The sequence below is a fragment of the Bison bison genome, unplaced genomic scaffold (assembly GCF_000754665.1).
Source record: "Bison bison bison isolate TAMUID 2011002044 unplaced genomic scaffold, Bison_UMD1.0 scf7180017864162, whole genome shotgun sequence".
NCBI classification, from domain to species: domain Eukaryota; kingdom Metazoa; phylum Chordata; class Mammalia; order Artiodactyla; family Bovidae; genus Bison; species Bison bison.
In genome coordinates, this window is record NW_011494734.1 from 988,588 (window position 1) to 1,003,756 (window position 15,169).

Sequence of the window (15,169 nt, forward strand, 5' to 3'; positions counted from 1 at the left end):
AAAAAAAAAAATTAATGTGACACATCACATCAACAAAAGACAAAACCATATGATCATCTCAATAGATGCATAAGAAGTATTTGATAAAATTTAACATCCATTCATGATACAAACTCTTACCAAAGTGGGTACAGAATACAAACAAAAGCAAAACTAAACAAACGGAACCTAATCAAACTTACAAGCTTTTGAACAGCAAAGAAAACCATAGACAAAAATGACAATCTACCAACTGGCAGAAAACATTTGCAAATGATGTGACTGACAACAGATTCACTTCCAAAATAGAAACAGCTCATATAGCTCAATATAAAAACAAACAAAAAACCCAATCAAAAATTGGGCAGAAGATCCAAATGGCTATTTCTCCAAAGAAGATAATATAGGTGGCCAACAGACATGTGAAAAGATGCTCAACACTGCTAATTATTAGAGAAATGCAAATCAAAACTACAATGAGGTACCACCTCACACCAGTCGGAACAGTCATCATTAAAAAGTATACAAATAAATGCTGCAAAGGGGATGGAGAAAAGGAAACACTTTTAAACGGTTGGTGGGAATGTAAATGGTGCAGGCACTATGGAAAATAATCTGAAGGTTCCTCTAGAAACTAAAAATAGAATTACCATATGAACCAGCCATCCCACTCCTGGACATATATTTGGACAAAAGTATAATTTGAAAAGATACATGTTCATGGCAGCACTATTTATAACAGCCAAGACATGAAAACAATCTAAGTATCTATTGACAGATGAATGAAGATGAGGTATTTATACAATGGAACACTACTCAGCCATAAACAATGAAATAATGCCATCTGCAGCAACATGGATGGACCTAGAGATACGTACACTAAACAAAGTCAGTCAGAAAGAGAAAGACAAATAAAATATGATATACCTTATATGTGGAGTCTAAAATATGATACAAATGAACTTACTTACAAAACAGAAACATACTGACAGAGAACAAACCAAAGGTAACCAAAGGAGAAAGAGGGTGGGAGAGGAGTTTGAAACTACTATATACAAAAACAGAAAAAACAAAGTCCTACTGTGTAGTACAGGGAACTAACATATTCAGTATCTCATAATAAACCCTAATGGAGGGAATTCCCTGGCACCCAGTGCTGAGGACTCCGTGCTCCCACTGCAGTAGGCACGGGTTCAATCCCTGGATGGGGAAACTAAGATCCCACAGGCCACAGTGAGGCTAAACACACACAGAAACAAACAAACCTAATGAAAAAAGAAAAAAAAAAAATATATATATATATATATAAACTGAATCACTTTGCTGTACACCAGAAAATAACACAACACTGCAATTAAAAAAAAATAATGTTGGTTAAGATACAGTACACTAATTTCATGACCCACTGATGGACTGTAACTTGCAAGCTAATAAGATGTAATATAACTACTACTAGCTAAACCTAAGAATATTCTAGCAAAATAAAAAATATAAATGAATATGTATGTAAAAGAAAAATACATTATAATATAGATAAGACATTTTTCATTTTGAAAAGTGAGTCTAGGGGAAATCCCTGGTGCTCCAGTGGTTAGAACTCTGTAGGTTCGGTGCCTAATGGGGGAACTAAGATCTTGCAAGTTGAGTGGTACAGCCAAAAAAAACCTGAGTCTAGACCTAGAATTCACTGAAAGCAATGAGACAGAACCATAGTTTGTATGTATAAGTGAATACATATTCAGACCTCAAAAATTCAGAAAGTTTATCCTTCTATTTTATAGATGAGGACACCTACCCAAGGTTCATGCTCTTTAAGGTAAAATCTTTCAGTAGATGGCATAACTATAATTTTTAACGTGACAGTAAATCTTACCATCTCTGTAGGAAAAAGCATATTATAGAGATAATATATCACTGCATTGCCTGGACCATCCTCCTAGAGTGCTCTCAAAACCAATTCTTGGGAATTTTCTTCTTGGCATTGTTGACTATTTTGTCTATGAGTAAATTCAGTCATTAAAGGCTATGGTTTTTCCAGTAGTCATGTACGGATGTGAGACTTGGACTGTGAGGAAAGCTGAGTGCCGAAGAATTGATACTTTTGAACTGTGGTGTTGGAGAAGACTCTTGAGAGTCCCTTGGACTGCAGGGAGATCCAACCAGTCCATTCTAAAGGAGATCAGCCCTGGGTGTTCTTTGGAAGGAATGATACTAAAGCTGAAACTCCAGTACTTTGGCCACCTCATGCGAAGAGTTGACTCATTGGAAAAGACCCTGATGCTGGGAGGGATTGGGGGCAGGAGGAAAAGGGGCCGACAGGGGATGAGATGGCTGGATGGCATCACCGACTCGATGGACGTGAGTCTGAGTGAACTCCGGGAGATGGTGATGGACAGGGAGGCCTGGCGTGCTGCAGTTCATGGGGTCACAAAGAGTCGGACACAACTGAGCGACTGAACTGAACTGAACTGAAAATTTTAATAGTACATACTTCTGAGAAATTTTGGTAGGGAGAAGAGGGTTGGAGGCAAATAATAAATTCTGAAAGTGCAAAAAGCAAAAGTGACATCGCTCAGTCGTGTCCGACTCTCTGCGAGACTATGGACTTTGCCTGCCAGGCTCCTCCGTTCATGGGATTTTCCAGGCAAGGATACTGGAGTGGGTTGCCATTTTCTTCTCCAGGGATTTTCCCAACCCAGGGATCAAACTCAGGTCTTCCACACTGCAGGCAGACTCTTTACTGTCCGAGCCATGAGGGAATCCCCCAAAATTCAGAGAAGTTACAGTAAACTCTTTCTACCTGGGAGCAATGGAAGTGGCAATTTCTGACAACCCGAAATCCAGCAAGTCATCAAAATATAGTGCAAGATGAATTTAACACAAACTTACAACTCTAAAAGTCTTGTGCTACAAGATTCTTAGAATCTTGTATTTTTTTTGCTACAGAGATCACCTAGAGCTGCTGTGTCCCTCATGGTAACCACTAGCCATACAAGGCAACTGTGCACTTGAAACATGGCAAGTCTGAAATGAGATGTGCTACTGGTATAAAGTAACACAGGATTCTGAAGACTTGGTAGGAAAAAAAGAAAAGAAAACATGTCATTAGTAATTTTGAAAATACTGATTATATACTGAAATATTTTGAAAATAGTAGGGCAAATAAAATATACTGCCAAAATTATTTGCCTGTTTGTTTTACATTTTTTGAAGATTTGAAATTAAAAACATGTCTCGCATCACAATTTCACTGGAGAGGATCATGGAGGTGGTAGTTTAGTTGTTAAGTAATGTCCAACCCTTGTGAGCTTGTGCACTGTAGCCCACCAGGCTCCTCTGTCCATGGAATTCTCCAGGCAAAAATACTGGAGTGGTTACCATTTCCATTTCCTTCTTCAGGGGATCTTCCCAAGCCAAGGACTGAACCCACATCTCCTGCATTGGAAGCAGATTCTTTACCACTGAGCCACCAGTGACAGCACTAACTGAGAAGAGGAAAACTTCCGTAACCAACAACTGTATAAAAGGCATTTACTGTTCTATTTAGTAGCCGAGCTCTTTTTGTTATGAACAGTAATTTCAAGATAAGCAGAGCAACACTCCCTTACCTCCTTCCCCCAATTCCCTTCCCTTCCAGTGCCTCATCTGAGACCAGGAGGCCTTTGGAGCTGGGCCATGGCCTCCCTGTCAGGACCACACTCTGTCAGGCTGTGATAGTCCTTTGCAGCAGACACTATGTGATACAATGGTCACTCTACAATTCCAAACAGCAGATTTTTTTTTTTGTCGATTTGTGGTCATGTAAAAAAAAATATTTTAAGCAAAAACATAATTTTTTTTTTTCTTTTGGCCATAGTTTATCTGAATACTTGTTACCTGCCACTGATAAAAAACATTTTTTAACACAATGCTCTTTTAGATCAAATAGGGCAAGTCCATCCTTTTGTTAACTACTGTAATTCTTCCAGAAGACACTTATTAAACATCCACCCAAAAAGACGCAATGAAAACCTTAAAAAAAACTTATCACGTGTTTTTGCACTACTTACCTCAATGGCAACACTGGTTTCCTTATTTTTAAAAAGCTGGAGCTCTTCTAAACGCTGCTTTTCTTCAGCTGTTAAAACTGTAAATACATCTTCTGAAGGATCCTTTAAAATAACCACGAGAACTCTCAGTGAGTCACACACAGAATTTGAGGCTGTCAAAGCTCTGTATTTCTGTGATCTCCAGGAAGTATTATTTTTATACAGAAGGTGACTTTTGCTAGAGAGCTGTTCCTACCTCTTCATCTACTGGGACAGACAAGTCACTCAAATGGCTGATTCGTCCATCTCTTCCTATTTCGTGAACGACAAAGTCAGAGTATCTGAGGAAAAGAAAATCAGAGCATTATTATTTTGCTGCCTATTAATTTTAGGAGAAAGTTTGTCAACAGTAAGCCTTATTATTGTGCAAACAGGTATTAAAAATAAAAACTCTCAGTGCAAAGTCATGTAGTTATTTTTTCTGGTTTCGTGATGAAGTCTAATCCACACCTTGGCCTGGTACCAGGTACAGAAAAGACCTTCTGAGCTTCTAGAATACTCTTCCAGAAAAATGCCTAGGTCAAAGCTTATTAACGTTGCCCTATGATTACATAGTTCATTCTAAAGTGAATCATGAAACACAGCAAATTTAACTAAATTGGAAGCTAGTGTATCTACCTTGAGCCACCCTGAAGCTTACCTTTATGCTAAATACTTTACATACATTATTTAAAGTCCTATTAACTATTCCCAGGTAGCATTATGACCCATTTTTCGGACAAGGATTCTGAGGCTCAAAGAAGTTAAGTAACTATGAAGTGGCTGAACTACATTCACACCCAGATCCACCTGGCTACAAAGACTACCTTCTCTCTCCTGTCGATGTGGCCCATTCAGGTAAAAGAGTTTAAGATTTTAAGACCAATTCAAGGGAAAACTCGAAACCATTTAATTACCATTGAAAGTAATATATTTTAAGGAAATACCCATTCACATACTAACAAAGCAGGCCACAGGGAAATTGCTATTTTTTACTCATTTTATATTCAAATGGTTTCATTTACTTATTTGGGCAGCTTTCCTATTCCTGACCGACCACTGGTGTGAAAAATCCTTGGGGACAGAACACTAAAAATGGAAAAATAGACTGATTTCTTTTTAAAGAAAAGAATTAATAAAACAAAAATAACTTGATACAAAAACAAAACGAACCTTTCTTTTAAGATTCCTGAGAATCCCTGGTGAGAACTTACAAACTTGGTGATGCCCACATCCAGCTCTGTGAGCCCATGCTTCATCATGTCTGCAAAGCTCTCCGCTTCCTCCTCCTCCTCATCCTCCTCTGAGAGGCCATCTTCCTCCTCCTCTTCCTCTGAGGGAACCTCAGAGTTCTTTTCACCCTGTTCAGCAGTTTCGGGAGGCCCAGGCACCTTTTCGCTGCTAGGTAGAGAGCTGTTCTCTAGCCCATCTTGACCTGTGGTTGGACAGCATCCTGAGACCTTCTGTCTCTTGGCCTCCTCAGCTGGGGCCACACTGTCATTATCTTCTATGGCAACGGACCCCCGTTTCAATGACACACTAGTCATTTCTGTCATCTCCATTTTCAAGTATCCAAGAAAACATGTAAGAGAACCTTTTAGAAGGAAGAGAGTAGGTGGTAAAAATCACTTCTATACAGAATTGGGTTTCAGCAAACAGAGGCACAGTTAACTTTGTTCCTAAGGTCCTAAGTATCAATTATTAAAATAATTCTTCCAAATATGCTTTTAGTGGCATAGAAAAAATGGTACAGCACTTCTGCAGGGAATTTGATATCAAAAGCCTTTAAAATATGTATGCCTTTTGACCCAGAAATACTTCTTTAAGGGATTATCCTAAGAAATTAATTAAAGTGTTTCAAGTTTTAGCTGTAAGGATGCTCATCTCAGTGCTTTTACATTAAAAAAAAAAAAATAAGAACAATGACATTAGGGTACATAAGCTGAACAATATGTAAAACCAATGTTCAAAGAAACTGGAAAAGGCAGTTACTTCTAGGAGAGGGTGTGTGTATAGGTGACTGGGGACGGCAGGAAGACTTGTTTTCACTGAATACCACAGTTGTATCATCTAACTTTTGCTTCATGGATCTTGCTATCTTTTCGAAAAACTGATTAAGATAAAAGTGTATGCATATATTTACTGACATGAACACATACTCATTTTTTTTTTCTTTTTGAAGCAAGGAGAATGAGATTTTCCTAGTGGTCCGGAGCCTTCCAATGCAGAGGATGTGGGTCCGATCACTGGTCAGGAACTAAATCCCACATGTCTCGGGACAACTAAGCCTGAGCCTCAACTACTGAGCCCGAGCACTTTAGAGCCTGGGTACACAACTAGAGAAGCCCGCACGACACAGTGAAGACTCAGCATAGCCAAAAAGTAAAAAATGGACTTTAAAAAAAAAAGCAAAGAGAACAAAAAGTTGTTTAAGTACAGAGTTTCAGTTTTGCAAGATAAAAAAGCTCTACATATTGGCTACACAACGTGTATGAACTTAACACTACTGAACTATATACTTAAAAATGGTCAGAATGATGTTGTGTGTATTTTGCCACAATTAAAAAAATACAGATCATTTAAAGCTAGTACACACATTACTGAGCAAAAGTCTAGGAAGCCATATATATTTTGCAGTTCAGAGCACACATTTATTAATATCTAAGACTGCAAGTGCCTGTCTAATTTGATTTTATTTGATGCTCTAGGTGAAACAGGGATAAGGCTTTTTCTTATTTTAATTATATTGTTATTTAGTCGCTAAGTCATGTTTGACTCTTTTGTGACCCCAAAGACTGTGGCCCGCCAAGCTCCTCTGTCCATGGGATTTCCCAGGTTAAGAATACTGAGTGGCTTGCCATTTGCTTCTCCAGGGGACCTTTCCAACTCTGGGATCAAACCCATGTCTCCCGCATTGCAGGGTGGATCCTTTACCACTGAGCCACCTGGGAAGCCCTATATTAATTATTTAGGGAGATGCTTTAAGTAACATACAAACTCAGTAAACATAAAGAATATAAATGAGCAGAACATCCTAGTTCTCTTGATTAGCCAGAATCCCATCTATACAAGCATCTACAGCAGAGCAATAATGATGAACTAAATTTTAAGAATCCATGTTTGATCTTGCTTCATTGTCAAAAATCAAGAATGGAAAGAAAAGGAAAAGGAAAAAAGGATCATGACGGGGAAGGTAGAGAAAATGTCAATAAAAATAATTTTGTTTGAAAGACAAAAAAAAAAGAAAACGGAAGAAACCAAGAAACAGGAATAGAAGTGGACTGCAACTAGTTGTACAATTTATAAAAATTATCTCTTAATTCAAGTAAGAAAGCATTTATTTTTTATGTGTACTAAGCAAGGTATAGCAAAAGAGAACACTGACTTATGTGATGTGGTGCTATTTCATTCTCATTTTATTTCACCAAAACTGCCCTCAGAGCTTGTACACCAGTGAGGGAGGCAGACTGGGCCCGGGGCTTACTTGGAGACATGGCCACACAGAGAAGACCATGGGGCCACTGGTGGTGAGGGTGTCCTAGAAGACCCCTTCCTAATGAAAGACCAGAAGTGAACACCTGAGCTAAGCTTTGGGGACTAAGTAAGAGAGAGGCTGTGGAAAAGCGGGGAGGAAGGTGGTGCAGCATGCACAGAGGCTCGGAGAGCTAGAGGAAGCCCACCAAGCTGGCCCCGCATCACAAAGAGTAAAACATACAAGGAGAGAGCCTGGAGTTAAAGCTGGGAGCTGGTTGAAGCCACACCAGGCTGAATGCAGGGAATTACAGCTGAAAAACCAAACTGCCGTCTGATTCATGAGTCAGAGATATTTCATGGCATCTTTTCAAAGAGAAAGATGGGGTTAGGCTGGGAGATTAGGTAAGACAACAACTGAGGAAAGAAATCAGCTTGATCTAAGGCTGAGGCAAGGGTAACAGAAGGTGGAGGTGGGTTCAGGAACATTTAGGAGGTGGTGCGGACAGGACTGGGTGGAGGAAAAAGGAAATACTATAGGATGACTCGGGTTTTCCATCCTGGGAACTTGAGAGGGTAGGGGAACTCTTCCTGACATGGGGACCCCGGAAAGAGTCACAGGGGCATGGGGATGGGGAGGAGACCAGCACATGTACAGTCCAGCCATGTTGCTGGCACCTGGCAGACATCCCTGAGTCACTTATTACACTGTGTCACACACAGTCTTCCCCCCAAACCCACAACAGCTCCCCAGGGGCGGTGTGGACCTCGACCAGGGTCTGAGCACGTCCTGTGAGCTGCTGATCTGGAACCGTGGCCTCCAGAGCAAGCAGCATGGCTGCAGAAGCGCCTGCAGGAAGCCAAGAAGGAGGTGCCGCCCACCAAGAAGCCCCCGGTGTGAAGACACGCTTGCACGATGCAATCATCCTGCCTGAGGTGGTGGGCTGCACAGTGGGCATCTACAATGGCAAGACCTCCAACCAAGTGGAAATTAAGCTTGAGATGACCACATAGGCTAGGCGAGTTCTCAATCGCCTACAACCCAGTGACATCAGGGCCACCCATTTGTCCCAATTCACTCCCCTCAAGTAGCCTGCTAGCCAAAAGAGACACAGACATCTCTAGAAGAAACAACCCCTTCCCCACCCCAAGTTCCCAGCTGGCATGACAGGATCTACCAGGAGGTCCTGATACCCTTCCAAGTCCTGAACTCTGCTCTCTTCAGGGAGGGCTGGAAATGGCAACCCACTCCAGTGTTCTTGCCTGGAGAATCCCAGGGACGGGGGAGCCTAGTGGGCTGCCGTCTGTGGGGTCGCACAGAGTCGGACACGACTGAAGCGACTTAGCAGCAGCAGCAGCACATCTACCTCCTACCCAGAATGCAGAGAACTCATCAGGCTCTTTCTCAACAACCTGAGGGCCAAGAGCCTCAACAGAAACACCAGTTACTTCCTCTTCCCCATTCTGCTTCGGCACCGTCCATCATCCAGCACTGTGTTGATTTCCAATCCTCCACACACGCCTCTAACTCAGGCCCAGCCCCCACAGGTCTCAATCCCAGCCTGACTGCTCACAGAACTCTCTCCAGTGGGAGGTCCTCCATATCTGTATTCTCAGATTAACCTAGTCTCACCTGATTCGATGGACATGAAACTGAGCCAACTCCAAGAGACAGTGAAGGATGGGAGAGCCTGGTGTGCTGCAATCCGTGGCATTGCAAAGAGTCCGACATGACTGAGTACCACCACCACCACCTGTCCTTTAAGACTCACCTGAAGACCTTGAGGCCCAAATCCCATGCCCTCCTCTCTATTAAGTCCACGTCTTCCCATTTTACCTCCCTTCATGTGCACTACCCATATAGGCACCCAAACACCAGGCTTTCCTGCCCCACTTTCCAGCTGTTTAACTGGTCAGAGTCAATAACCTCTCCTAGCCCCTGTTCTTCAGCTGAAAAACATGAATAATATGTGCTTCCCAGGACTGTTGTGAAAATGAAATGAGATAACAAACAGAGTGGCTAGCCACAGTAGGAACTAAATAAATGCTAGTCTCTTGTCCTCCTTCAAGAGGTGTGCAGACTCTCTGAGGATATTAACTCTCTAATACCTGCCAGAGAATCCAGAGAAGTATATTAAGCATCAGCAGATATTTTTGAGAAGTCCTGAAACAGGTGCTGAAACTCTTCCCCATCTACAGAGATCAAAGACACACTAAGTAGCAATTCCCTAATGAAATACTAGCCCTGGGCAATGACATCAATGGCCACTAACATCACAAAAAAAGAGACAACCCAGATGCTGCAGGCCCCTGAAAGGACATGCTGTTGTCTATGAAGTTCTTACTGACTGAAACTATGTCTACTAGTTTAGATGGCATAAAGAGACAGAAGATGTTACGTTCACCACCAGCACAGGGAAGCAATCAGCAGAAGTCTGAATGTGGAAAACCCAACAAGGATCAAGACAGTCCCTCAACTAATGAATAGCAACAGGAAAAGGAGGAATAAACCTGGATCCTTCTTTGAATCCAGGTTTAACAAGCCAACTGTTAAAAATGTATTTATGAGACAATCAGGGATATTGAAACAGTGGGGACAGTTGATGACATTAAGATAGTATGGTCAACTTTTAAGGTGCAATATCACTATTCAACTCCGTCGCTCAGTCCGACTCTTTGCGACCCCATGGACTGCAGCACGCCAGGCTTCCCTGTTTATCACCAACTCCCGGAGCTTGCTCAAACTCATGTCCATCGAGTTGGTGATGCCATCCAATCATCTAGTCCTCTATCATCCCCTTCTCCTCCTGCCTTCAATCTTTCCCAGCATCAGGGTCTTTTCTAAGAAGTCAATTCTTCTCATCAGGTGGTCAAAGTATTGGTGCTTCAACTTCAGCAATATCACTGTGGTTATACTTAAAAACAGAATCTTTATGTTTTAGAGATACAGACTGAAATCTTTATGGTTGAAAAGATATGAAGTCTGGACTTTGTTTCAAAATAATTAACCAGTGGTGAATGGAAGTGGAGTAGGGTACAGATTTAAAACAAGACTGGCCATGAGTTGATAGTTGTTGAAACTGGGTAATGGGAACATGGGGATGTCATGACATCATTCTCTCTACTGTGCATGTCTGAAATGTTTTATTATAAAAGTTCAAGGTATAAAAAGATATACTAATTATTCTACCCTCATCAAACCACCACTCTTTCTAGCTCTACTGCTCCCTCTCTCCCATCACCTGTTCTTCAAACACACCAAGACCTCCAGTTCCAAGATACCACCTCAAGTACTTCATTTCCTCAAGTACTCCAAAGCTCAACAACTGCAAACTCCTAACCAACACTCAACACTCTTGCTCACTAGTCCTGCTGCAAGATCCCTGTCAAACCTCAACTGAGGACCAATTCTGCTGTCTCCACCTGTGCTCCTGGCCGGAGAACACAAGGCCAGGTGAGTGGACTTCTCATGACAACCCTCCAGGCTGTCTTGCCATCCCTCCAACTCCTGTGGGCCATTCACCAAGAAAACAGGGGTCCTCAGGCAATGCCCCTCCTACCAGCACAGTCACAAAACCCCTTATGATAACCATTGCCAAACAACGGCAGCCCTCTGAAGAGAGGTCCAGACTCATTTTAACACTCACTCACTCCTCGTACCCGTACTTCATCCCCTCAGCAAACACTCACCGTGCACCTCTGTGCCAGGCATTATTCCAGGCACCATACACGACACAAGACGACACACAAGCAAATCAAACAGACTGCCCAACCAGCACGAAGCTTACGTTCAGGTGGAAGATCTGGCTTCTACTCCATGCTGTTCTCCTGCATCTCGAGGTGCTCTTTTCCCCTCCTGCTCAACTTACAGCTTACACTTGGCTTCCCCGGCTTCCTTCCCCAGTCCTGATTCCTTCTCAGTCTCGTTTTCCAGCCAAGACCCATCTCCAACTCCCTGTTCACTCAAGGGTCCAAGGCAACGGGAACAACAGCTAAACAATGACAGCGTGTGCACTCTGAGCTCATTTAAGCCTCTCTTCAGCCCTGTGACTTATGTGACATTATCATTCCCACTTTAGCCCCTAAAAAACTGAAGCCCAGAGAGTATTTTGCTCTAGTTCACACAGCTAGTAAGAGGTGGAATCAAATATCAAATTCATGCCCTAAAGTGATCTCATCTTTTCCCACCACAAATGCACTTCTTTTAAATTGCATCTCTTACCTCAAAGAATCTTAGCAACAAATTACCAGTCACCTAAGCCAAAATACGGGTATCACTCCATCCCCTCATCTTCCCAATGTGAATGAAATTCTAGAAGGCTTAGGACAGGATTGTTACACCTAACATCCCTGGAATGAGGATATTAGCAGATGGTGGATCTGAAGTATCAAGCACTGGTGTCAACTCTTGTTTGGTGAGTGGCAGTCTGGGCATATGACTTGGAGTCTGATCTAGGCTGTGCCCTTTACCAAGTGAGCCACCACTCTGAAGTCTCAGTTCCTTTCTCTGGAAAGCAGAAAAATGATGACTTGGTCAAAGGTCTGTTCTAGCTGTTGTTATTCAACTGTTGCTCATTAATATTTATTATGGATGCTTTCCACCGCAGAACTGCGCTGCTGAGTCTGGGAAAAAAATCAAAGCTTCTTATGGTTCTTTTGTTTTCTGGGCTAATGGTTAAGCATGGCTTTCTCCTTCAAACATCATTTCAATTTTAAGAGACCCTCAAAGCACTGCCAAGAGCACCAAATAAACAGGTCTTTAGTATTTTTTGGCAGTCTTTTTCTTGATACTTTGGACACTTGCCTGATCTCTTTTTCTTGTTACATTTAATTGCAAAGACAAGCTCATTAAACAAAATTATTTTCCATTTGTTTTAGCCAATGGCCCTAATACAGACATTAATTATTAAGGTATATGTAGCACAAGTGATTATACATCACTTAATATATATTTTGCTAAGTTCTGTCTGTGGGCCTAGAAGCTGAGAACAAACATATTTACTAAAACAGCTGAGCAAACTTCTGGACCAGGAGAGGCAGAACTAAAATCAGCATCAATTTCTTAAGCAGAAAATACATAAACGAGAAGACTGAAATGAAATATAATTCCTAAATGAGAGAGGACCATGTGAATATCCAAGAGGCTGAGAAGAATTTAACCAGAATGACGGAACAACCCTGACTGCCCCCATTCAACTGCTCTAAGGAAATGAGTTTGCATTCAGGAAAATCCAAATATACATATTCAAGTCTTCTATGGCAAAGCTGCAAAAAACGACTGGCTTTAAAAAAACGGAGGGGAAAAAAAGGGGGGTGGATAGGGGTGGGAAGTAAAAGGCCTAGCTTTATGAGTTTTTAAAATGGTATTAACATTTCAAAAATTTTCAAAAAACATAAAGCTGCACAAATACACTATCCAAAATAGTAAGATAGCATCTCAAATGTCAAGCAGTCTTTATTAGAGACCAGAAACTTGATGCTTCTGGGAAGAAAATGAAATCCACTGATACGTACACACGAACTCGAAGTCCTACACAATTCATTAGAGGAAAACACTAAAGTAATAGATTTTATTTCTTTTACACTCCAAATGAACCAAATGGGATTAGAAATTTTACAATTTCAACAGTTTTTAAGTTTTTCATTAAGAAATTAGATTCACAAATAAGCTTCCTCTACAATCCACAATAAAAATCAAGTTTCGCATTTTCAAAATTTTAATGCAACATTGATAGTCCCTTAACATTATTTCCTGCAAAATGAACGTTGAAAAACAGCAATATTAATCTCAATCTCATCTGTACTTCAAAACCCTCTACAACTTACCCTTTTTAAATGCATCTCTCCTCCTCCTCTGCAAACCATCAAGAAGCCCTCCAGCTCTCACAATAAGGAGCCCTCTCATTACGGCAGGGCACACACTACACTCTAATATGTGAAGTAATGAAATCCGTTAGATTTGTTTATTTCACAAATATTTATTGAGCACCTCTTATTTGTCTGGCACTGGTCCAGGCACTGGGGAAAAGAAAATTTCCTGCCCCCACTGAGCTTACATATCAGAGAAAAAAATTAAAACAATCTCAGGAAACGCACATCTGTAAAAGCCACTAATCAAGCAGAGTAAGGACAGTGAGAATAAGAGGGGTGCTCTTCAGTGAAGTCTAAGGAGGTGACTTGTGAGCAAAGGCTTGAAGAACTAGACACGAAAAGCAGCGGAAACAGGGCCAACAAAGGACCTGAGATAGGAGCAAACTTGGTCAAGGGACCAGCTGGACTGTGTTTTCTCTCTCCTGCTGCTGCTGCTAAGTCGCTTCAGTCGTGTCCGACTCTGTGTGACCCCATAGACGGCAGCCCACCAGGCTCCCCCGTCCCTGGGATTCTCCAGGCAAGAACACTGGAGTGGGCTGCCATTTCCTTCTCCATTTCTCTCTCCTATCTGGGGCCAAAAGCCATGTTTTACTAATCACTCCACTGTACCAGTTTCTACCAAAATATAAGTTCAAAAGGAGTTGTAAATGAATACATACGAACTGTTGGCTATTCTGCCTAATGACTGACCAAAATCACTGCATATCCAGCAGTCCCTTTTCAGTATGACTGTACAGTAGTCTGATTTTTGACTGTTCCCTCAAATGCCAAGGCAGCCCCAGGAGACGGGGCATGCCGGATTCACAGATGATTAGAGACTTGAAACAAAAACCAATCTGTAGTTAGCCTTTATTTTCGGAATTAAAAAAAAAAAAAAAAGTGGTGTGACAACAGAACTAAATATGTGAAAGACTAAACTCTCCAAACCTTATTTCTTGGCAGGCCCTAATACCCAGGCAATGAGTGTATTTTTAAATCTCTCGGTGGAGGGCTGGCGGTAAAGACACCTTGCGGATTAGTTTCAACACGCCCAGCAACCCCCTGCTGCATCCACTCATTTAAATTTGACCGGGAAAAACTCTGGTTTGCTCCTACACTGGGAAACGTCTATAAAACAGTCACCTGAGAGCCTGCCCGGAACATAGTAGGATCGCTGTTAGTAATGAGATAAATAAGAGGATGAAAGAACGTGGGCGGGCCCAGCGGTGCAAGGGAGCGCTGTCATGGGCTTCAAGATAAAGGAGGGTTGTGTCTTCCGGGAGGAAGAAGAGTTTAGGAACCCTCGGGGGCAAAGAAGAGGAGGAGTGGGACAGGGATCCACGCGCTGACAGCGCCGCTGGGAGGAGAGAGGGCGCGGCGGCCGCTAGGACCCGCCCGGAGAGCAAGGAGGGGCGGGGCTGGCAACGCCGAGGCTCAAGACCAGCCCGGCTCCAGCCGCGCTCCCGCGGGCACGACCCGTAATGGAGGGGCTGTGGACGCGCCGCGGGCTCAGAACACGACCGGGACTCCTTCCGAGTCCATGCTGCCCCTCCAGGGTGGGTTTCGGGCCGGGGCGCCGGGCCGAAGGTTGGCCGCGGAGCCCAGGCGGCAGATGGGAGGCCGCACACTTACCCGGGGCCTGAGAGCGTGCGCGCGGCGCAGGCCGGGCGACGAGAAGGCAGGCGCGCTGCTCCGGGCGCAGGAGTAAGGCGGAGGAAAGGACCACTCGGAAGAACCAACCACGAGAGCAGCCCAGCATACGCAGCGAGCTCGGTTTACGCCGAGGCCCCCGCAGCGCTCAG

General features: G+C 42.7%; 1 protein-coding gene across 1 annotated transcript in view; it reads right to left on the reverse strand.

Annotated features, from left to right (window-relative positions):
* The window catches only part of PUS7 (pseudouridylate synthase 7 (putative)), a 54,011-nt gene that overhangs the window by 38,668 nt on the left and 174 nt on the right, over positions 1–15,169 (reverse strand). The window contains exons 2-5 of the mRNA XM_010841440.1: positions 15,000–15,169; positions 5,220–5,640; positions 4,264–4,348; positions 4,029–4,130 (exon numbers count right to left, since the gene is read on the reverse strand). Of these exons, the coding sequence (XP_010839742.1) occupies positions 4,029–4,130; positions 4,264–4,348; positions 5,220–5,640; positions 15,000–15,126 (735 nt within the window). The 5' untranslated portion in view covers positions 15,127–15,169. The remainder of the gene's footprint in view (positions 1–4,028; positions 4,131–4,263; positions 4,349–5,219; positions 5,641–14,999) is intronic.